At 39.6% G+C, this 24764-nt stretch overlaps 1 protein-coding gene across 1 annotated transcript; it reads right to left on the reverse strand.

The window, feature by feature from the left end:
- Window positions 1-6764: 6764 nt before the first annotated feature.
- On the reverse strand, window positions 6765-17878 carry tmprss13a (transmembrane serine protease 13a). Its single transcript, XM_068317607.1, has 13 exons — window positions 17738-17878; window positions 15411-15558; window positions 15174-15281; window positions 14535-14711; window positions 14154-14277; window positions 13770-13865; window positions 13490-13533; window positions 13239-13401; window positions 12484-12644; window positions 8149-8241; window positions 7778-7914; window positions 7544-7693; window positions 6765-7428 (listed from the first exon to the last, which is right to left on the reverse strand). Exons 1-13 carry the CDS (start codon window positions 17753-17755, stop codon window positions 7414-7416), a joined length of 1434 nt encoding a protein of 477 aa, XP_068173708.1. The 5' UTR covers window positions 17756-17878; the 3' UTR covers window positions 6765-7413.
- Between the last annotated feature and the right edge of the window lie 6886 nt (window positions 17879-24764).

The following is a 24764-nucleotide window of genomic DNA, read 5'->3' on the forward strand; positions in this document are numbered from 1 at the left end:
TGAAACCTCTGTCTATCTCCTCTCCTCTCCCTCTGCCTTTATCTCCCTCTCTCTCCCACACGCACGCACACAGCTGCGTGGACCAGCAGCATTCAACCAGCCATCTGCGTGGAAATATTTTATCCATTTGTGATTTACGACACAATAGTCATTTTCATTGATCTTTGGTTTATAAATGTTCAGTGTAGATTGCTTAAGAACACATATATGGCATAGTGTCAAAGTACTTAACTGTAGCCTCACAGCAATAAAGTCGTGAGTTCAATACACAACGTGACCTTTCTGTGTGGCCTTTGCATGCTCCCCTGAGTGTGAAGGAGTTTCCTTCAGGTACTCCGGGTTCCCCCACCTTAAAAAAGCCCTCGTGTATGATTCAGTTGAATGATTCTTTAATGCCACTGCAGAAAATGGTTTTCTGACTAAGCAGCATGTCTGAAACACACACACACGTTTATAATAAAGCAGTTAGAGTACTTCATACTGCCTGGTGTTGCACTGTTGGTTGGCCAGTAGGAGTCGCAATTTTAGTTGCGTCCACAGGACGTTTACCTGGGCTGACATCTGTTCACGTGGGATGTTGGTGGAGCGCAAAAGTCGGGTCACGTGGGAAGTTATTGGCGCGCTACAGTCGCACACTCACTTCGTGGATGAGAGAGATACGGAGCGGAGACAGGTGGTTATCGGCGGGTTTGAAGAAAGACGCTGAGTTGACCACGTTGTGGATAATCAATCAATCAACTTTCATACACGTATATAGTGCTTAATCACATCTGAAGACATTTCAAAGCTCTTTACAGATAGAAAGCCAACTATGCCCTCCAGAGCATGCATAAGCGACGGTGGCAGGGAAAAACTCCCTCATTTAGGAAGAAACTCTGGGCAGGACCCAGGCTCTGGAGGGCGGTCATCCGCCTTGACCTGTTGGTTGGGAAAGAGAAATACATTGGGGAAAGAGATAGGTCAAGAAAAAGAGACAGAGCGAGAGAGAGTGAGAGAGTGGCAGACAGGCCAGTTTGAGTTTAATGTCCGTAGTGCACTGTCGCTGAATTGGGGGTGGGTTTTCCAGGCCTTTCGATATCCTGTCTTCCATCCACGTTCTCCACCTGTGGAACAGAGGCACAAAGACAACGACAGTATTGTGCAGACAGAGAGTGTGATTTGACAATAATAATAAATTCTAGGAGCATAGAAAGATAAAGAAAGAAGTGACAGAAGCTCCAGAGTGACTCCCTTTAACGGGAGAGACGGAGAAAAATACCCTCAGCAGCCTAGGCCTATAGTAGCTTTTTTTTTTATTTGGGGGGGGGGTTATTTTAATTGTAGGCTCTATCAAAGAGGAGGGTTTTTAGTCTACTCTTAAATAAGCTAAGGGAGTCTGCCTCCCGGACCAAAGCTGGGAGATCGTTCCAGGGTAGAGGGGCTAGATAGCTGAAGCTTCTGCCTCCTATTCTACTCTTAAAAACCCGACGGGTCACCAGAAATCCTGCATCCTTGGATCGAAGGGCCCTGGGGGGGTGATACACTTCAATAAGATCTTCAATGTAAGACGGACTAACTGAACTAACTGTAGAGTCCTAATAGAGGAGCTAGAACAGCCCAATAATAAGGAATTGCAGTAATCCAATCTAGAAATATAACATAAGATTACTTAATTGGCGTAAGTAACCTTATGGTTGTTACTTTTGTTCAGTTTTGGCATTATGTTAAAGACGTGTTTTGGGGATGTTGCTTACTAATTCTGTTCATGCAGAGGGGAGAGCACACCGTTCAACGTGCTTTTCGGGTGTTCATCGCCATTTCTAGAGTGAGGCCCCAGTTAGGATATTAAGGTGTGTATGTTTAATACACTGTATGTCCGAAATGTTTCTGTAATGTACTGTTTTATTGCACATGTATTTTCAGAATGATGCTCAGTAGTGTGTGTTTTATTTTATAGAAATTGCCACTACTGTTGTCTTGTCTGGTGTTGTCTTGCAAAGGTTTATTTTTAGTTTTAATCAAGAAGTTTTTATTTGTTACCATTTATTTTTCCTTTATTATCCTCCAAAATCGTTTGAGGGAGATAAATGGTAATTCATGTATTTATGTTATAAATAAACTGACAGTTCAACCAAATTTAATACTGCCCTCTACCTGAGTTGGGGGGAGAACAGTCAGGAAATAGAGCCCACATTTGGGGAGCCGTCTAGACTGTGTGTGTGTGTTGGTGTCCTACTGGCCACACATAGCCTGGTCACACAACCACCTCTTTTTGGTGTCAGAAGTGGGATTTCCAGGTTGATTTGGTCTATAGATTATTTTTTGTGGTTTGATAAGATTTTGGTAGTGCTAGTGCCTAGTAACAAGACAACAGTAATGGTGAAGAGAAGTTCTGCCCAGCCTGGTGAGAGCACCACTGCTACCTGAGGACGAGACGTCAGCGGCACAGTGGTAGGGGACCAGAGAAACAAGAATTCCAAGAGACTGTTAAGTTCAAAAAGAGACATTGCAGGATGTCAGAGGGGGAAGAAACCCCAGGGGTGTCCATGCTAGTCCAAGTCGGAGGAGAGTCGGCTGCATCATCTGCAGCGAGTGGAGATCACCTGTCAACTCTACAGTCACAATTAACTGAGTTGAGTGAAAAACATGATGCTGTGATGTCCAGTGTATCACTCTTTGGGTGATACACAACCAGGGTCCATTGTATATGTACGAAGGGAAAGGCAGATTGTACCATTTAATGGCTACTCTGGAAAGATGCTCAGTCTGTTGATGAGTTTATTGAAGAGATAGAAAGGGTGATAAGTCTGAGGGGTCTAAGAGAAGCTGACCAAGTAGACTTTTTCTGTCACATTTAAGAGGATCTGCATTAGATGAAATTAAGTTACGCATATATAGACAGGATAAGAAGCCCAGTGACCTGTTTTCATACCTACACGAGGCGTTCAGAGAGAAACGCACTACACCACAGTTCCTACATGCATTCTACGCGCGCAGACAGTTAGAGGGAGAAGACCTGAGAGACTATTCGCACGCCCTCTCTCAGCTATTCAATGCCGTGTTACTCACTTCTCCTGACTTTGTTTGTGACCCACAGCTTGCGATACGCGACCAGTTCATTGAAGGTTTGCGTGACTCCACCCTCCGTCGTGAGCTCAGGAGGCTCACAAGAGAAAAACACAATTCAGCCTGGTTGAGGTTAGAGAGGAGGCTATTATGTGGACCATGGAGGATTGACCCAGACGTAGCAATGTGGAGAGGAGTAGAAACATGGTGGGGGACAGACTTGATGGACATCCAGTGAACAGTGTGTCCGCTCATGACTCTGGAAGTGATTTAACCTTAACTCTCCAGGAAGTTGTTAAAATGATGGCTGAACAAGGCAAGGCGATTAGAGAGCTGACCAGTGCCGTACATGAGCTCACCACTCAGAAAACCAGGCCTAGTGCCACAAGCTTACCTAATAAGCCGAAGGTAACTCCCAGATACACGGATGATGGCCAGCCTAAATGCTTAAGGTGTGAAGGAGTAGGCCATATGGCCAGGCAGTGCACTACTTGCAGGGCCCAAACTAGTCCAATGCCTACTGTGCAGGGAAATGAGGATCCTCAGTGGCAATGAGCCGTGCAATGCGAGGCAGATCGGAAGGCTCACCGCAGACTTTGACTAAAGAAAGGTTTTTGCAGAATGCAGTAGGAAAATGTCCGGTTGTAGACATTCAGATAGGCGGCATCCCCCTGAAGTGTCTCCTGGACACAGGAAGTAATGTAAGTACTTTGACAGAGATTTTTTCAGAAACCACCTACATGGAGGTGATAAGGACATGCATTATACATCAAAATAAATCACTGCAGCTAACAAACTACCCTTACCGTATCTTGGCTATGTTGAGCTGGATATACAAGTCATGGGAATCTCTATTCCTGAATGTGGGTTTTTTGATAATCAGAGATGATAATACAACCGATACAAAGGGTCTTGACTCTTGCCCGCCAGGAATAATTGGAATGAACATAGCTAAACGGTGCAAGCAGTTGATACTGACTGAGTTTGATGAAGTGCTTGTAGGGGAACTAGACTCGGACTGGCGAGGGGTCTTTCAACGTGTACATGAGGCGGAAGTAGGTGGAAAGACAGTCATGGCTCGTATAGCACAAAAGGTCAAATGTCACTTGCCTGCACTATCAGTAGCCATGGTGAATGTGAGAAGCCCCAAAAGAGACTTTGGTGACGCTTCCGTTCTGATATTTGAGTCAAGCATTACACCACTGCCTGGTGGAGTTATTGTAGTACCTACGGTTGTGTCTGCCGATAGCTACATATATACTGTACATACATAGTATATATAAAGTCATAAATCAGAAATGATAAATCCCAAAATACAGCGTCAAAGAATAGGAATTTGATCTGAAACCTAAAATTGGATACAGCACTTTTTATATGCCTTTTAACATTTCTCTATGTGTCAAGGACTCCTTGTTAGTTTATTGCTGGAGGAATTGTGGAATGTTTTGTGATTGCCCATTAATCCAGGGGTTCTGGAGAACTGTTGGAGAAGAAATGGAGAACATCTTGGGGATCTCTCACAAAAGATCCTAAATTGTTAATATTGGGAATTATCCCTGGGGCGATGTGCCGTGTGGATCAGGGCTACATATTGTGGATTCTTTCACTGACCATTGAAAAGGTGATACAGTGGTACCTCTACTTACAAAAATTGGTTCCGGAAGAAATTACGCAAGTACAAAATTACATGAGTAGAGACGCATTTTCCATGCAAATGCCCTAATCCATTCCAAGCCCCCCAAAATTCCGACATAAATGTTTTATAAAGCATAAAAATGCATCAAAACATGTAAAAAATACATGTTACGATTAGATTATTACACAATAAATGAGCGTTGTGCATAACATAAAAAACAAAGAATAAAAATGATGGTCGTTTACCTTTTAACAGCTGTCCCCATTGTTTTTTTGTCCTTTTTGGTTCATGCGCTCCTATCTCACCATGCCGAACAACAGAGTGAATTCCAGTCCTCCTTCTGAACTTCTCCGACCAAGCAACGCAATGCCTTAAACTCCTTCAACTTCCTTTTGTTTTGATCACGTGGCGATTGTAGATGCATTACGGCCATATTCTTTGGCGAGCTCAACCAAACGTATCCCTTTCTCATGCTTTTCTATGATCTCTTGCTTTGTTTGTGCTTTCTTTTACTCTTTTCTCCGTCACTTTCTTGGGGTCCATGGTGAATACGTACTCAAAAAGTTATTATATTTGCGCAAAACTATCAGAACACCTCACGGGTCGAGTGCCGAATGCCGAACACACTCCATAAGCACCGTTCTAGCTCCACACAGAGGTGGAGTGGTATCCCTCTTAGCCAATGGGATGCCAGGAAGATATGTAATAGGTAATAGCGAATGGCAGAGCAGCTATGAGAATGTTGCGTTCAGGAACCTGTGGGAGATTCAAGTATCAGCCAATACTGTGTTTTTATATTACGTAAGTCGAAATTTCTTTCGTGAGTAGAGGTAATATTTTCCTACTGAGAAATTTCGTCAGTAGAAAATTTCATAAGTACAGACATTCGTAAGTAGAGGTATCACTGGAACTGCAAACTGGAAGGACGCAAAACCACCAGCAATAGCTCATTGGAGTCAGAAACTAAGACAAGTCTGCACAATAGAACGGATGACTGCAAGATTTTACAAAGTTGAAAATGTGTCACAAAATACTCGAGTGTTAATTGAATGAGGAAAGCTCTAATAGAACATGTCACATAACTGCCGTTGTCCTGGAAAGAGGGAAAAGTGCTCTACCGTCCTATGTCACTGAATGTTCTATATTCTATATATAATGTTCTATATTCTATTGTATATGTTTTATGTTGTTTGTTAAATATTAAAAATTTAAAAATAAAAAAAAACATGTATTTCAGAAACACAATGTTGGCCCATGGTGCTTTCAATTAGTAGTGGTTCAGGACTGACTCTCCACTTGATCCTTGAAATTTTATGGCACATTCTGAAGACTAACCATGATAAAGTTTTTTCTTTCTCTAAATTTATGTTGTGCTTGATTTATAGCAAATAAGCATAATTGTGGGGCGGCAGTGGCTCAGTTGGTAGAGCAGGTCATCCAATGACCGCAGGATGGATTAGGATTCAATTCCTGCTCCCGCTCAAACACCTCAGAGTGTGAGCTGACACTGGGAGGTGTCAGCCCACTTCCCGAGCACTGCCGAGGTGCCCTTGAGCAAGGTGCCGACCCCATACAAGCTGCTCATTTGGGGCGCACCACAAAAGAGCTGCCTGTCACTCTGCCTTCCAATGTATATATTGCATGGCTGCAGGCTCCTTGTGTGTGTGTGGTTGTTTCAGAGGCCTGTATACGCATACTGTAAATGCATGTCTGAATATACTAACAAGCACCATGAGTGAAAAGATAATTTCCTACGGGAAAAGTATGTTTCTTGTTCTTCTAAATATTATTGACAGAACGTGTGATTCGAAATTTGAGAACAATTTCTTAACAATTTCACGGTATGAGAATTAAATGAGGCTTAGATATATGTAATGGCAGCTCAATACATGAGTCAATGGTTCAATATCTGGATTCAAGTAATAATTCAAATCCAGAGATATGAAGTTTTTAAATTAGTCTCTCAGAAAGTTAATAAAATACAACAGAGTTACAACTAAAATGAAATTGTTGCTGACAATTTGCTGATTTGGTTTGATGCAGCTTCAAAACGTCATGATCTCATGAAATATGACACTGTGATTGTATTATATTTTTAATGCTGCTACGTGTCCGTGAGAAGAAAAAAAATGCATACCCATACACTTGTAAATCACATTTAAAGACTAATTGTCAAACCGTCTGGGTAGATCACAAAGATTAGGCTCTTCATTGGCACAGAATGACCAGCAATCTTTCAAACTTGCTTATCAGGTAGGTAACCAAAACACACAGGATGACTGACACATTAAGCAGCATAAGAATAGAAATTGTCGAAGTCTGGAATTTAATTAATTAATTTAATCAGTTATGAAAACATGCAGTGAATTATTGCACTCAGTACTGCAGCTTTGTGTGCGTGTTGCATGTGGTCATTAAAAAGTAGAACGTAAGTAAAGGTAATTAAATTAATTACATAATCAGATTTATCCAATACATACCATGTGACAGGATTATTTTTGAAAATGTGCAATATTTTGAAAGATAGATGTACTCTGTTTAAGAAAAGCATTATGTCCTTCTGAAACCTCCCCCATAACCAGTATGCAAGCTTTCATTATATTCTTTCAGTATCTTCTCATAAATTATAGCTGGTAATGTGCAAAATCCATCCATCTCTTTGAGATGACTTCATAATGCATGTTCACTGGGATGGCGGGAGAGGTGGATCATCAGCAGGACACCTAAAAGATTCACAGCCCATTGTGCTGCAGGAAGGATTGAGATGAGGAAAATCACCTGGCTGGCAGTAAATCTAAACAGTTCTCAATCATCTTATGTCAAACATACATTTCTATATTATTACTCTCTGTTTATTCTTACCTGCATTGTATGATAGATCCATGGCAAGAACCTGCTGACAGAGGTGTAAACACCAGGCTTTGATTTCAGACCACAACCAACTCCCCAGCTGGTGACTCCCACCAAGTTCCAAACATTGTCTCCTGACACCAAAGGCCCACCACTGTCCCCCTGGTGATAGCAGCTTTTTCTTTGTTAACATGTCTCACTCTACAAAAGCATAATGCCCAATTCTCTCATCCAATGACTGCTCACCTGACAGGCGTCTTTGACTCCCTCCTCATATCCAGCACAAATCATGCTCTCTGTGATTGTGTACTCATACATGTTTTTACACATTGTGTGATCAATGATCTCCACATCTACCTCCATCAGAACTTGAGAGGAATGGTCTACATTATAGGGAACAAAATGCTGATTAATTTTCCCAAACAAGGCTCTAGATTAGAATATGCAAATAAGCAACTGACAAAACTATGAAACTTTGCCGTTATCCAAATCTGCGTAGAAATGACAGAAAAGACTGATTATCTGGGAGTATAAGGGATATACAACAAAATATACTCTAACCTTTTATCTAAGCAATATTAACATATTATTGCAGGTAGCTAAATAAGTCATCTTACGTTCATTGGTTGCACCAAAACCAGTTGTCCAGCATTTAGTCCCTGCTTGAAATTCCTTGCCCGTGGGTGGCAGACAAATTGGCTGAAGGTTCTCTGTGTAATACAAAAAGTCAGATTTAACTTTCACGACCATGACACCAACACCATGTGTTCAGTAGAACAGTCCAATAAATCTAGCATGCTCACTCAAACGAAAACACAAACACACCTGGATGATTAGTTTTTCAGAATGACTTGTGGATCACACAGAAGATGAATAAGCACAGCTTCATCAGTGTGCCTCATCAAATGCTGCTACAAATTTGGTTTTGGATTCTACTTTATATGCAAATCATGTATGCCTCTATCTTCACTGTAGTCTGGTTTGATTTTCAGACGTTACATAACTCTTCATGTTAAAGGGACAGGAAACTGATTGTGAAGTAATATATATATTTTGTTTATCATTATGAAAAAAAAAAATCCCTGATGTCTGGCATTATCCCTGGGCTCAGGACACCTTAAAATCTGCGCTGCAGCAGCACCGTCACGTGGGGTCATGCATCATCGATGACACCCGTCGCTTCATCAGTCAGGGCAGCCATTACAGCACAATACAGTACAATCAATGAAGCGATACATCTGATAAAATCATGGTTACCTGTGAGGTGAATGGATTTTCCAACACCACAGGAGTTAGACACAAAGATAAGAACTTACCTTTTTTTTAAACAACTTATGAAAAGATTGGAGAGTAATGGAAAACAAGAATAATCAAGGTCAAAATAACCAAAGATCCAAGAGCCAATAGCACTCCACCCCGGATGATTTTGAAAGAGATTTGAAGGTAAGATCATTTTTGGTTTAGTGGATAACTAATTCATGTCTGGAGCAACCGGAAGTATTCCATAAATGTTTTTATGGCAAGATTATCATGCCATTAAGGCACTCGCAAAAAGTAAACAATATCAAAAGTGATAGACAGGTCAAATGATTGGGTTTGTTTCCCCCAAGGCTTGTTACTAATTTACACCAATTACCTCAGATTTTTTGATTGGTATCATATAGAGGGTTGTAATGTAGCTGCTAGAGGGCACAAGCCAGTGTTTTATTGTGCCAGTCCCAAGCACAGAGGGTTGTGTTAGGAAGGGCATCCAACGTAAAACTTTTGCCAAATCAAACATGCGAATCAAACCTATGAGTTCTATACCAGATCAGTCGAGGGCCAGGTTAACAACAACCACCATCGGTGCTGTTGACCTACAGGGTGCCAGTGGAAATTGGACTACTTTTGGTCGAAGAGGGAGAGGAGGAAAGTGTACTCATAGGAAGAGAGCGAAGAGGAACGCCAAGAGTATAGGACTGAGAATAGGGACGTTGAATATTGGAACTATGACAGGAAAAAGTAGAGAGTTGGTTGACATGATGCAGAAGAGGAAGGTAGACATACTGTGTATCAAGGAGACCAGGTGGAAAGGTAGCAAGGCTAGAAGTTTAGGAGCGGGGTTCAAGCTGTTCTATAATGATGTAGATAGGAAGAGAAATGGAGTAGGAGTTATCTTGAAGGAGGAGTTTGTTAGGAATGCCCTGGGGGTAAAAACAATGTCAGATAGAGTGATGAGTCTGAAGCTAGAAATCAAAGGTGTGATTTTCAACGTTGTTAGTGGGTATACTCCACAGGTGGGATGTGAGCTGGAGGAGAAGGAGAATTTCTGGTTGGACTTTGACGAAGTGATGCAGAGCATACCTAGAAGTGAGAGAGTTGTCATTGGTGCAGACTTCAATGGACATGTTGGTGCAGGAAACAGATGTGATGAGGAGGTGATGGGCGGGTTTGGTATCCAGGAGAGGAATGCAGAAGGACAGATGGTAGTTGACTATAGTCAACTACCATCTGTATGGCTATAGTGAATACTTTCTTCCAGAAGAACATAGGGTGACCTATAGGAGTGGAGGTAGGAGCACATAGGTAGACTACATCTTGTGTAGACGGTGTAATCTGAAGGAGATCAGTGACTGCAAAGTAGTGGTAGGTGATAGTGTAGCCAAACAGCATAGGGTGGTGGTGTGTAGGATGACTAGTGGTGAGGAAGATGTAGAGGGCAAAGGCAAAGCAGAGGACGAAATGGTGGAAGCTGAAAAAGGAAGAGTGTTGCATGACTTTTAAGAGGGAGTTAAGACAGGCCGTGGGTGGTGAGGAGGTGCTTCCAGGTGACTGGACAACTACAGCTAATGTGATCAGGGAGACAGGTAGGAGAGTACTTGGTCATCTGGGAGGAAAGTAGATAAGGAGATCGGGTGGTGGAATGAGGAGGTACAGGAGTTTATATAGAGAAAGAGTTTAGCTAAGAAGAAGTGGGACACTGAGAGGACTGAGGAGAGTAGACATAGTACAGGGAGATGCAGAGTAGGTGAAAGTAGAGGTAGCAAAGGCCAAACAAGGGGCTTATGATGACTTGTATGCTAGGTTGGACAATAAGGACTGATCTATACAGGTTGGCAAGACAGAGAGACAGAGATGGGAAGGACGTGCAGCAGGTTAGGGTGATTAAGGATAGGGATGGAAGTCTATTTACAGGTGCCAGTAGTGTAATGTGAAGATGGAAAGAGTACTTTGATGAGTTGATTAACAAGGAAAATGAGAGAGAACAAAGACTAGAAGAGGTGGCTGTTGTGGACAAGGAAGTAAAAAAAATTAGTCAGGAGGAAGTGAGGAGGGCATTGAAGAGGATGAAGAGTGGAAAGGCAGTCGGTCCTGATGAAATACCTGTGGAGGTATGGAAGTGTCTAGGAGAGGTGGCAGTAGAGTGTCTAACTGGGTTGTTCAACAGGATCTTAGATAGTGAGGAGATGCCTGATGAATGGAGGATAAGTGTGCTGGTGCCCATTTTTAAGAACAAGGGAGATGTGCAGAGCTGTGGCAACTACAGAGGAATAAAGCTGATGAGCCATACAATGAAGTTATGGGGGAAAAGTAGTTGAAGCTAGACTAAGGGCAGAAGTGAGCATTTGTGAGCAGCAGTATGATGTGTGATAGAAGAGTTTCAGCTAAAATGAAAGGAAAGGTGAGACCAGTGATGATGTTTGGTCTAGAGACAGTGTCACTGAGGAAAAGACAGGAGACAGAGCTGGAGGTAGCAGAGATGAAGACGTTGAGGTTCTCTTTGGGAGTGACCAGGTTAGATAGGATCAGGAATGAGTACATCAGAGGGACAGCATATGTTAGAGGTTTTGGAGATAAAGTCAGAGAGGCCAGACTGAGATGGTTTGGACATGTCCAGAGGAGAGATAGTGAATATATTGGTAGAAGGGTACTGAGTTTTTTACTGCCAGGCAGAAGGCCTGGAGGAAGACCAAAGAGGAGATTTATGGATGGAGTGAAAGAGGACATGAAGGTAGTTGGTGTGAGAGAAGACGATGCAGAAGACAGGGTCAGATGGAGGCAATTGATTCGCTGTGGTGACCCCTGAAGGGACAAGCCAAAAGAAAAAGAAGAAGAATCATATAGAGGGTTGTATAGTTTACAGCTATAATGCAGTTATAACATTGGGCCGTAATTATAGGGGATAATTATATCTCCAGCTGGGTTCACTAATTTTCCGTATCCGATGATGATGACATGATTACATCTCACTTCAAAAGCGGTGATGTAGTGTTCATGTGTTCGTCCGTACGTTCGTTGGTTTGTCCACCAAATATCTTTGCAACCGTTGCAGATAGAAAGATGAAACAAAAAGCACATTACTTGGGTGGCAAAAGGGATGAAAATGAGATGATGACCTTGACGTTGAGAAAAGTAGATCATGGTCAAATTTCAACTTTTGTACACTCAGGAACCGGATAAGATAGAAAGACAAAGGAGAAGGCCAGTATGAGTAAGACCACACTGGCCACACTATAGATCAAAGCTAGAGCTCTTATCTATGAAAGTAGGTCAAAGCACTAGCTTTGATCTTTGACCTATGCAAGTAGCTAAGGATACAATTTTGAATTCAGGGGTGTCACGGGATATAATGGCGATGATATGGATTCACCCCAATGTCTACGATTGCGTCACTTCTGCTGTGAGGGAGCGCATCGTAACTTATGATATATTTTGTTTGGCCAAGGTCCCCATTGATCATAAAAAAAATTATAATGCCAACAAAACTTTTGTTTAATTATGTACTTTAAATAATACACCTGGTTCAATTTGGCTTTCCTGTCCCTTTAATAGTACACAGATGGAATTAAATAGGTTAATTAATGTGACACTATTGCAACTAAGGTGTAACAGGTAACAATAAAATCTTTCAGTTTCAACCATGACATTCATAAAGATAAAATCTTGATTGAATGAACTCAATTGTGACTGACCGACTGAAGAGTTTAGTTTGATGAGAGCAATGTCGTTGTCTAAAGTGCTGTCATTGTAGTTCTCATGTACTATGATCTCCTTAACATAGTAGGTTTCATGTAGATTGATCTTTGAATCCAAGACAGGGTGCACCGTCCAGTATTTTTTTTCATTTCGAAAACTGCAGCACATAAAAACAGTGTTCATTTAACAGCAGGCTATCATTAATTTTATATACTGATTTGATCCCCGAAGGGAAATTACGAAAGCACACTCAAGTTAGTGGCTCAAACGCATGCATACATATTAGTGAGTGCAGGCCCCAGTAGCACACACGCACACATACAAACACACACAAGGGGGTCTGTAGGCATGCAATTCGTATTCAGTGGGAGGCAGAGCGACGGGCAGCTCCATCAAGGTGTAAATGCAATACATCCAAATGAGCCATGTGTGTGTCAGTGGTGAGGATGTGCCCTACTCAGGGGCACCTCGGCAGTGCTCAGAAGGTGAACTGACACCTCCCTCTCACAGTTCACACTCCAAATGTTTTTGGTCCACATTGGGCCTTGAGCCGGTGACCCTCAGGTCCCCAGTCCAAAACTTAGTGGATTGAGCTACTGCCCCTTAGTAAGTGCTGGTAGTATAAGACAAGCATCACCGCATCATGCATTATAATGGAATTGTATGTGGAAATTTATTAAATTTATATAATGATTAAAAACAAAGTTGTACAGTAGTAAAAACCTGAGGTCATGATTTCTGTGTCAGTAACCTTCTGAAGCAGTGTCCAGCAGTCACTAAATAATTAGATGAGATCAGGGCTGCTCCGCAGGCAGGTTTATATTTGTAGAGCAACGGCATGTGCCAAGGCCAGTCTCCAGGCTTGGCAGCTTGACCCCCAACAATTTTGGATGTAGGCATTCTCTGACCACATTCTAGAAAGAGGACACGGTGTAAGGTTCTATATAGGTTGGAGGAAGAGGATGAAAAGTGTTCGTGTTAGTCTGAGTGTAGCTTCCTTACCTACACACTTCAGGGAGACAAGCTCATTCTGTGGACAGGAAGAACTGTGTAGATGTGGTAGATGAGAAAATCAATTAACATGGAAAAAATACAGTGAATGAGTACACTCATTACTGCAATATTGTTGTATTGCATGCATTGCATTAAGATTATGGATGAAGATTAAGGTAAGAACTATCTTTAATTTGTATCAATAAATGTCAAAAAATGAGGAACCATTCATCAGTATCAGTTAATCTGAGTTGTGAAGGAAAAAAAGGGGAAATTGATATGATTGTACCTAACAGTCAGACCTCCCTGGATGAATGAAGAAGATTCATCGGTCAGTACTAAACCGATACTGTTATCCAATGTCTGTACTTTAGACAAAAAGGACCTGGAGAAACAGACGGACAGTTCAGCAAACTTGCAAATACAGAGACAATTTTATTGAAACAGTGCTTGATTTAAACCTATTCAGGTTCTGTCATGAGACGCTGCAGACAGTAATGAAAAATTAGTTTGTCCCTTACAGCAGCCAATGAGAAGAAACGAAATGCTTTTCAAATTTGTTTTTTCACTTCAGTAGTCATAGCTGTTGCACCAAGAGGTATGGTGTTGTTCACCCACAGCAAACCCTAGGTAAAATTAGCTTAATAATTTTTGTGTGAGACTAATGACTTACTGTCCAAATCCCAACTGAGCACAGGTTTTGTCTGCATAGTGCTTGTTCCAGCCTTTGTAGCACACTGGTAGGAAGCGGAGATCTTGAGTTGTCTTAACTTCTAGATTATTCAATCCAAACCTCACTGGGGAAAAGAGGAGGAAGACAGAAGACAGTTTAGAGAATGTCTCTTCCATGTAGGATAGGATACCCTGATTTTTACCAAGCTAACTTTATTCTGATGGTTTAAAAACAGTGAATAATTGAAATGACTGAATATTCACTGAGACTATGTACTCGTGAATAAACCTATGAGAAGCTGACATGATTTCTTGTCGATCTTTAGATCTACCTTAATATTTGTACTGTTTCTGGTGAAGTCATGGTGTGTGTTTTACTCACCGCATGTTGTTTCATCAGTACCAAGAGAACAATCTTCAATTCCATCACATTGAATGGCATTGCTGCTGCAGGTGTCTTTGACTACTGAGGGAACTATTTCAGCTGTGCGAGCTTCATTATCATCATCAACATGATCAATTGGTATTTCAACTGGCACTAACCTAGTGCCAAAACGGACTGTTAGGGGAGAGTGGACAGAAGTCAGTGTGGGCAAGCAGAGTGTGACGTTATTGATGGAGTTAAACTGAGTCTATATATGAAACAAGAACAGCAAAACACATCTTAAATGAAAAACATCATATCTTTTCTTGTCACTTAATGAATGTTACTGTTTTTTTTTAACTTTTTCAGAATCGAAGTTGTCAAAAATAATTTTAATGCTAGATATATGAAACAGCTGCAACTAAAATAAAAGGCTGCTAATGTCTGGCTATAAAATTGTTATGAATACTAAGAGCTCAATAGAAATGAGAAAATACCTACATTTGTATCCATCTTACAAGCCTAACATAAAACTAGCCTGGTTATTAAGAGATCCAGTGTCATCAGAATCACATAAAAGCTGTCAATAACATAACACACTTGACATGCAGTTACAAAAGTTCTAAAGGTATTATAAATGTAGTGAATGTAGTATACTTCCGAGCCAGATGGTCAGCATCAGCAGAGCGACTAACAGTAAGACTCCCAACCCTGCATAATACCGGGCATTGCTTTTGCAGCGCTTTTTCGTCTGACTGCCAGAGCCTGGCCACACAATAAACAAACAAAGCACACATAAATGATCCTTAGAGTGACTATTTTGGTAGTACCCTCACTACTAAAACACTCTATTTTACATATTAAAATATGTTGTGTTACAAGGATAACACTCACATTTGCTTAACTGTGTGATTTGGGGAGCAACCACAGGCAGGGGATCCTTGGAGATGTAGTACAGGCCTGGACCCGTCTCCCCCTTACTGGGCTTGGAGGGGTGCTCAATATCTACATCATTGGAGTAGCAAGGAGGAGCAGGGTCGTTCTGTGAAGAAAATATCAATGACTTTAGCATTACTTTAATGATATCGTTGAAAAACACATACACAACTTATCGTGTCTTCTGTTACCCTTGGAAACAAAACATCATTATAGCATAATGCTATCACTATACAGAATATAGATAGGCAAACCACATGCATATTTTTGGTTGCCGAGACCAAGCATTGCCCCCATTGCAATTTCAATTATCAAGCTTACAATTAAAATTAATTACTTTGAGGTTTTAAATGTCCAATATTACACTCTTTTAATTAGAGTAAGATTTATTTTTTTTTAATGTTATATACTGATTATAATCCCCGCCTGGAAATTAGTAGCACACTCTAGTTAGTTCAAATCAAATCACGTATATACCTGTGTACACAAACACATGGGGCCTGTACGCATGCAGAGGAGGTAGAGTGGCAGGTAGCTCCTTTATTGGTGCGCCCCAAATGAGCAACTTGTAAGGGGGACGGTACCTTCCTCAAGGGCGCCTCGGCAGTGCTCCGGAGGTGAGTTGACACCTCCCACCGTCAGCTCACCTCCACAACTTTGAAACTTTGAAATCAACTTTGAAATCTTACTTAAAAAACTGCTTGGATCATGTACTGTATACTGTACCTCTTTGTTCTAACCCTATCTTCGTAGACCGTCCACATCAACTTTGTTTCTGTAATCACCCTCTGTAGTATCTATTTCCTGGAAGAATTGTGAAGACTACTACTACTACGTCAAAGTTCGTCTGATATCCAAAAGGTGCTTTGCAGTAAAAGTTTTTGGATGGGTGGAAGAAGCAAAACTAAGAGAGGGTGGTTTATTTTTTTCTCTAATGAAAACCATGAAAAACTGTCATTTACATAATATGAGACCTCTTTCTTCTGACCTGTCTGACTAACAGATTTCAGCAGAATATCAAGTATATGTTTTAATCAGTATTTGCATTTTGGGTGTTTCGGGTTTTTTTGTTTTGACTAATAGGATGATGAGAGATAATCAGAGGATTAGCTATGAGGGCCAACATTTAGATTTGAATACATTCATATTTTGAATACATTCAATCTGTTCCCTCTGCCCACAGAACATTTTTATTTCATTTTATTCCACATCGTTCCACTGTTCAAGTTATGTTTCCTGCTTACTTGAATATCTCAAGTTCAGTTTAAAAAAAAAAAAAGAGGTCTTAACAGTAACGATAACAAGAAATGATAAATTAGGTTCTCCTGCCTTTGTTGATCAAATGGTTGATGCCACTCCTGACAGAGTTAGGTTTACAATCCAGCCTTGAATGTGACTTATGTGACTAAACCTGTATGTTTGGGGACATTGCAATCCAAGTACATGTTTGCTTGCAGGAAACGTCTATTAATAGGCCCGCGAAGTGAAGTTTGATGGAACAAGATTGTGATGATGGTAATAATAACAATCAATTCTCTTATTCTTCTGAATCACGCAAGAAATAAATTAAGAAGTATTAAAATAAAATTAAATTGGTTAAATCAATCAGGGTAATCTCTAGAGCAAAGAAAGGTCTTGTGACCCTCTACCATATGACATTTTAATCTGGGGCAGGATTAGCCCCTCTCCAGTTCAGTTTGTCTAATTTTAACCACATACTTACATTATATATATATATATATATATATATATATATATATATATATATATATATATATATATATATATATATATATATATATATATATATATATATATATATATTTTTTTTTTTTTTTTTTTTTTTTTTTTTTTAATGTGCTTGTCATTTACCAATTCAAATGTACTTGTTATACAATACCCATACCATTCTCACAGCAAACAAAGTATTAGACTATACAGTATATTCTTAGACTCTACAAATGGACATGGAAACCAGATTTAATTATTTTTGCACATGAATGTTGCCACAACTCGAATATAGACAGAAATATGATGAAAAACATGTACCTCCAAACTTTTAGAAATCTAAATCCTTTTGATTTTCAGACTAATTTTCCTTATTAATCATATTAACCCTACTGTCAAACTCCTACTAAAAAACCTGTTTGCCTACAATTCCTACCAGAACCATCTTTCTGAGTCTGGCTGATGAGTGGGTATAGATTAAGAAACAAGTTTGACTATTGACTAGAGAAACTTTACAAGAAAGAACGTTTGTCATGAAAGACAAAAGTACAGCTTACCGGGTCATATTTTCCCATTGGATTCAAGTTGGCGGATGGTGGTCTATTCTTCTTTTATTGTCTCCTTTCTTCTCTTCTGTGTTATTGTTACTGGATTTCATCCAAGCAACAGGTAAATCTGCCTCCCCGTCTGTCTGCCTGACACCTCCCACCTGTAACCTCCATCATTCTCTCATGTGAGAACAGGCGCACCCAGAAAACAAGTTTTGAACCTGTCAAACCAGTTTTGCTGCTGACTTCAGATGCTGACATCAGATGACATCAGATGAGCTGTTAGGGTCCTGAAACATAATCTCCTCCTTCTCACACAGAATTGAAGACCTCAAATACTGAAAGGTTTTTATCAGGGCTTTGAACCGGTTCATGGAACGAAAACGAAAACCGGAAACTTTATATTTTTTAATGTTCCGGAACAGAATCGGAACAGAAAATAATCGTAAACCGGTTAATACCGGGTTTTTTTCGTTCTTGAAAAAAATATTTGACCTCATGTTTCACCTCCTGTCATTCACTGGACGCGGATGAGAACGGAGGGTAGTAGCGGCTATCAGCAGCAGTTAGGGAAAGGGAGGTCTCCCAGTCACCATTTAATCATAACAGGTAAACACTGCAGTATGTCAATCTTAAAAATGTATGATTTAGACATTAACGCATTGGCTGCAGTCATTTTCAGAGCAATGTGTCCCCGTACTGCCAGCGCTTTGTAGCAATATTGAGCTATGGGAGAAGCACAATGAAGATGTTGTTCAGCAATAAATGACATGGTGGAAATTACTCTTGTCTTATTTCATGTAGTGTCTAAGTAGGAGGCATAAGCCTTAACTACATTGATATAACTGTCATAAAGCAGTGGTGTAGTGCTGTGGTAGTGTTTACTGTGGGGTAGGGATATATCTATAATTATAGTCTATAGTATATAAACTAATTGCTTTAGTTGCCAATTTAAAAGTCCTTACGTTACTGTATTTTGCGCACCATTCAGAGGCGCAGTCTAAATAACGGAGTTTATTTCTGTACTTATACACACGGCGCACCTTATTGTTCGGTTCATGCTTGTTAACGGAAGCAAAAAGGTGACTGTGGTTGAACTGTGTTGTACTACACCTTTAAATTTCAAAAAATACACCGACGTTATTTTTTAAATATCTTTTTATTTCTTTATTTTTTGATAAATCTGTGCAAAATCCTTCGAAGTCCTCATCTTCGGTCTGCATTGAATATCTCGGTAGTTTCTCTATCGCTGACCATCTGGTTTCCGGGTGGCTGTCTGGTAATGATGCCGGCTTTAGCGAAACATCGGACAAAAGTCGAAGCAGACACGTTAGGCTCCAGCTCCCCGTGACCCGCTGCGGCGGATGTAGTGGTGGTAATATGAAGATGACTGACTGACTGACCACGTAGTGATTGTGTTTAGCAATACGAATATAATTACCATACACCGTATTGGCCCGAATAAAATACGGTGTTTTTTGCATTGAAATAAGACTGAAAAAGTGGGCGTCGTCTTACATTTGGGGTCTACACATTATACCCATTCACAACGCTAGATGGCGCCAGATATCTTTAAAGCGAATGCTGAACTGCACACCTCCATGTTAGCCGGCTAGCTAGCTAGCTAGCAGGAGACGATCAACAATCAGTCATCTGCTTGTTTAACAGGTTAGCATTGTTAGCTCTCTGTTTAGCCGTTTTGGAGGCAACAGGTTAGTCAGAAAACTCCCGACAGACGAAAAAGTAAACCTTACAAAGACACGATTTACTCCCCAGGCCAAAACGAACCCCTGTCACGAAGAAGAAAAATAAAAATAGTGGTAAGAAAGAAAAGAGAAGAAAATAAGAGAAGAGATAACAGAAAATGGAGAAACGTAGAAACAACCTGGAGGAAAGTGGGTCGAAGATCGGCAAGCTGAGAAGTTATGATGCAGTTATTGCAATATTGATGTTTTGTCACAGTAGATTGGTTTATTTACATTTCAAAAACCAGAAGCCATTCATTCACAAATGTGATTGCACTTTAGTTTACATATTTAAATGTTCAGATATTATGATGTGATACAGTCTTTGCATGATTTGAATGAGGCAAAATAACATGCGTTTTCTCTCTAATATATTGTTATAATCATTTGTTTCAGATGTACTGTAATTATTTTCTTTATAAATTTAAATTTGGTGTTCAAAAAGTCTTTTTTCAAACTTGAGTCTTGAAAAAGAGTGGATTGTCTTATAATCAGGGTCGTCTTATATTCGGGCCAATACGGTAGTTATTGTGTGTAGTTAGCTAGTACTGTGTGTACCTCTTTCTACACTGAATTGGTCCTGAATACACACAATACATAAAGACAATTGAGAAAGGTTTTCAGACCACATATATGGATATCCTTTCCATTCATGATATGGTGAACATGACTCAGTCCTCATTTGTGATTGGCCGAGCCGTTCAAGGCAGCTCCTTCCATATCCAATCATAACCAAACATTAATCTTTATGCGAGGAAAGTGTAAAGCCACTGTTCCTGGCTAAACCTGAGTGAAATTTGTTATCAGAATGTATTGTAACTAGCAGGAACCCGTGGAAATCCTAGAAATAATTACAGAAATAATATCAAACTTCATACCGATCATATGAAAACAAATGTATTGGTATTATAAACCAAGCGCACCCATCAGGGAGTTCTCCCACCAGGAGGCAGCGCATCCTGATCTGACCCACAACTGGCCTTTGCGTCTTTGGCAAGGAAGTGAATGAATGAATAAATAGATATTTAAATTTTGACTCATATAGAAAGAAATATATAGGTGGAAATTTTTAATATACAAAATCTAATAATAAGCGTGTGTGTGTGTGTGTGTGTGGGTGTGCGTGTGTATATGTGTGTGTGGTTTTATTATTATTATTATTGTTGTTGTTATTATTATGATTATTATAATTGTTGTTATTGTTGTTCTAGTCTAGTTGAGTGTATATCAGAGTGATTTCTAAAAACAATGCTAACAATGTGTTCATTCTATTCTATATAGGTGGAGATTTTTAATATACAAAATGTAATAATAAGCATACGTGTGTTATTATTATTGTTATCCATCCATCCATTTTCTGCCGCTGTATCTGCCGCAGCGGGTCACGCGGAACTGGAGCCTCTCCCAGCTGGCATAGGGCGTGAGGCGGGGGACACTCCGGGCACGACGTCAGTGCGCTGCGGAGCCACACGCAAAGACGAACAACCACGCACACACCGACTCACTCCTATGGGCAATTAGAGACCGGCCAATCAAGCTGAAGTGCATGTTTTTGGAGGTGGGAGGAAGCCAGAGAAAATAATAATAATAATAATAATAATAATAATAATAATAATAATAATAATAATTATTATTATTATTATTATTATTATTATTATTATTATTATTATTATTATTATTATTATTATTATTATTATTATTATTAGCATCGTTGCTGTTGTTCGAGTCTAGTTGAGTCTATGTCAGTGATTTCTAAAAACATTGCTAACAAAATTGTGTTTATTCTATTGCCTGACAACTACCCATGAGGGAAAAAGTCAACACTGTCATACAATTTCAATTAATAAATCATTTCACAGTTCAGTAAATTTTTAAGACACTGACAACACAACATGTAGTAACTCCCACCCAGGCAGCCATATGATTAATAGAGTACAAAGACATGGTAAATTAAGAAAAGGCTAAACGAGTAAAACTAACAGTTAAATAAAAAATTGGGATGTATATACATATTTATTAATCATTAATATAAATATTCTTGAAAGAAAGTTGATTAAGCTTTTTCAAATAACTTCCATCAAAATCAGCTGGTCAACTCCAACAGTAGTTTTATCAAAAAATACTGATAATCACATAACGTTTGTAATCCTAGAAATTATGTTTTTGTCTGTTAATTGCCCTTGTGATTGTTATTACTAACAGGAATTGTATAATTATAATATAATATGCATGAAAGTCAAATATAGTATAATTATTGGTAATTGTGTTACCAACACAATAACAGTTTTTTCAGTCGCTAACAAGCGTTTGTCCAAACAGCAGTCACATTGTCAAAACTCTAAACACAATTAGCACAGCATCAGTCTTTTGTGGCCATACCATTCACACATTTCATGTTGTTTTCACTCAATATGCAGTCAGTGAACATATTTCCACAATGCTTTCATTTTCCTAACAGACAAGCTATACCTCCCAACAGAATTATGGATTGTTTGTTTTTTTTAATTTACGAATGTTAACACACAACATCCCACAATAGCAACAACAATATTCCAAACCTTAGATACAGTATAAAAAACCTCTCATTCTGCAATAATATCAGTTCAAAAACAATATATCACAGCTGATAAACAAACAATTGAATATTTTTTTTGAATTTTTAATTTTTTTAAATTTTATATACTCAATTAATCCTGAAGGGGAAATTAGTGGCACACTCTAGTGTTAGTAATTCATACGTGCATATATTGGTGCAAACAGGCCCTGAACACACACTCACAAACACAGGTCCGGTATGCATGCAGTGTGGGGGGGGGGTGTAGAGTGGCGGGCAGACCCTTTATGGTGTGCCCAAATTAGCAACTTGTAAGGGTGACGGCGCCTTGCTCAAGGGTGCTTCGGCAGTGCTCCAGAGGTGAGCTGATACCTCTCACTGTCACTCCGGGTATTTTTGGGTGGGAGGGGGAATCTTGGAACATTGGACAACCCGCTCTACCGCTGAGTCACTGCCCCCCCATTGACACACAGCTGATCATTACCAAGGGTGAATCCGGCATGCCAAGCAGTTCTATCCAAGGTGCATCGCCTCTGATGATATCAGAGATCGTAGAGATTAGAGACAGTAATTTTGTGTTTTTTTAACGTAAGCCCCTCACCCCCCTTTTTCCGGGCTTTTTGCTGTTGTTGTTTTTTTTTGTTCAAAATGCTCTTGTGGGTTTTGTGGATATTTTGTTCACTGTAAGCTTTTTCTTTTCTATCATATTGTAAACAGAATTTTTTACTGTACTTCCTGTCATAAACTGTAAAGGAAAAAAAAATGATTTTCTCTTTACTGGAATGCTTTTGAATGTGAAAATTGCATGTGGACATAAAGTTCCCAACCAAGAAATTTTGTGTATATTTTGCAGGCAAATACCATTAAAACTGAAACATAAAAGTCTATGTAATTTTTCAAATGTCAATGATACGCAGTATTTTGAAACCTGTTGTACTTTGATTGACTGCATGTATCTTATGAAGTGAAAACAAGCATTATTGTTTGACACAGTATTTTCATTTTGAGTCGAATATCCAGTGTTTTGGTAAAGTGTGTGTAAAGAAAAAGATGTATTCTATTTTGAAATGAAGAGTTAGTGTTTATTTAACAACGTGTTTTTGAGAAGAAAATTAACCATTTGGTCAATTGTGCTTTCTAGGTGTGAGTCTGTGTTAAGATTTTAGAAAATGTGACTACTGTTTGGATAAACGCTTGTTAGCGACTGAAAAAAACTGTAAGATGACGTACTATGTAAATTAACCCCTCCCTCTCAACAGCAGCAGACAAATGAAACTACAGCAGCTCAGATAAATTGACAGTTCTCTGTCCGTCTACAAGACCGAAACCAAAGACTGAAATACAGGTTCGTGTTAAGTGCACTTGCTGTTTTGAAGAAGAAAGATTCATATTTGGTTATGATTACAAGAGAAGTACTTTCCTGTGACTGTTAGTGTATTGTAGGAATAAATCTACTAGTATTATTGATGAGATGAACAAACAAAAACAGAAGTTCATCCAATAATTGGCCTGTTAATGAGGCTTGTGCTGCATGTAAGCTACAAACATATTGATGGAGATTTAGTGGGACATTCTAAGATCAGTTTCACATGTAAACAGCAACAGTCTAGCCTTTACTGATGAAGAAAATGTTCCATGGAGGGTGAATATAGGAACCAAATGGGATATGAGAAGGAAATGGGTGAAGGCTGGCTGTGATATAATGTAAATAAAGAGGACAAGAGAGACTATGGTGGGGATTCAACATTAAACATCGCTTTAGATGTAGGGCAACAACAGAGTTATTAACTTTCACAGTGTTTCCGTCATGTAGCAGTTGGCAGTGGATTCAGGATGAAACCCGAAGAGTTTTAGCCATTATTTTAAGTTTTCTTGTAGTTCTCCAAATACTTCCAGGCACTGGTAAAGGCTCTCATTTCTATCTCCTGTATATCCTCACATAATAACCAAATTTAAGTCAATTATCATAAGTGTTAACTGACTTAAAGCTGAAGTGGTTCCAGTGAGTAACATGAGGGGTGGCATGAGTTCAAATCCACCTTAGGACCTGGACTTTTCTGTGAAATTTTGGTGTTTACTCGATATTAGTGTGGGTTCTCCCTGGGGTCTTTGGCTTCCTCTTGCCACCAAAAATAAGCAACATGGTTAACGCATTAGGAACTGTAGGTATGAATGTCCATGGTGTACCCTACCTCATACCCAAAGTCACCTGGGATACACTCTGGCCCTCTCTGATGGATGGATGGATGGATGGATGGATGGATGGATGGATGGATGGATGGATGGATGGACGGACGGATGGATGGATAATTAATATGCATTTTTCTATATCTTTCTCAAAGACAGCTTTGAGCTTTGCTCTGTACAACACTTATTAAGCAGCTGATCACAACTGATGCTTTGGGTCATAAAAGAAGACAAATAAGACCATTAATGTGTTTGCTACTGTTTTTAATGATATTTCACAAAATTAAAACTTAACATAGAGACATACCAGAATTTCCCTCTTACTAAAATTCTCACAACTAGGGAACCTGGTGTCCTTGAATGCCCCTTTTTTTGTTACAGCAGTCAAAATTTAATTTGCATTATGAACATAGTGAACTTGTCGAAAGGAGAAACAACACAGAAAAAGAGGAAGGAAATGTTTGGTGAGAAGTAGGAAAAAGAGACAACATTGATGATGCTGAAACAGGAAACACATCATCTATGAGGGTGGAGAGAAACCAGAGGAGAG

Source organism: Antennarius striatus, chromosome 6 (genome assembly GCF_040054535.1).
Source record: "Antennarius striatus isolate MH-2024 chromosome 6, ASM4005453v1, whole genome shotgun sequence".
In the NCBI taxonomy this organism is placed as follows: Eukaryota; Metazoa; Chordata; class Actinopteri; order Lophiiformes; family Antennariidae; genus Antennarius; species Antennarius striatus.

Coding starts and splice junctions, on each gene's coding strand:
- tmprss13a (XM_068317607.1), bottom strand. Junction 15,282..15,410: donor AATCACACAGTTAAGCAAAT/GTGAGTGTTATC, acceptor TTGTGTGGCCAG/GCTCTGGCAGTCAGACGAAA. Junction 8,242..12,483: donor CAAACTAAACTCTTCAGTCG/GTCAGTCACAAT, acceptor TGTATTACACAG/AGAACCTTCAGCCAATTTGT.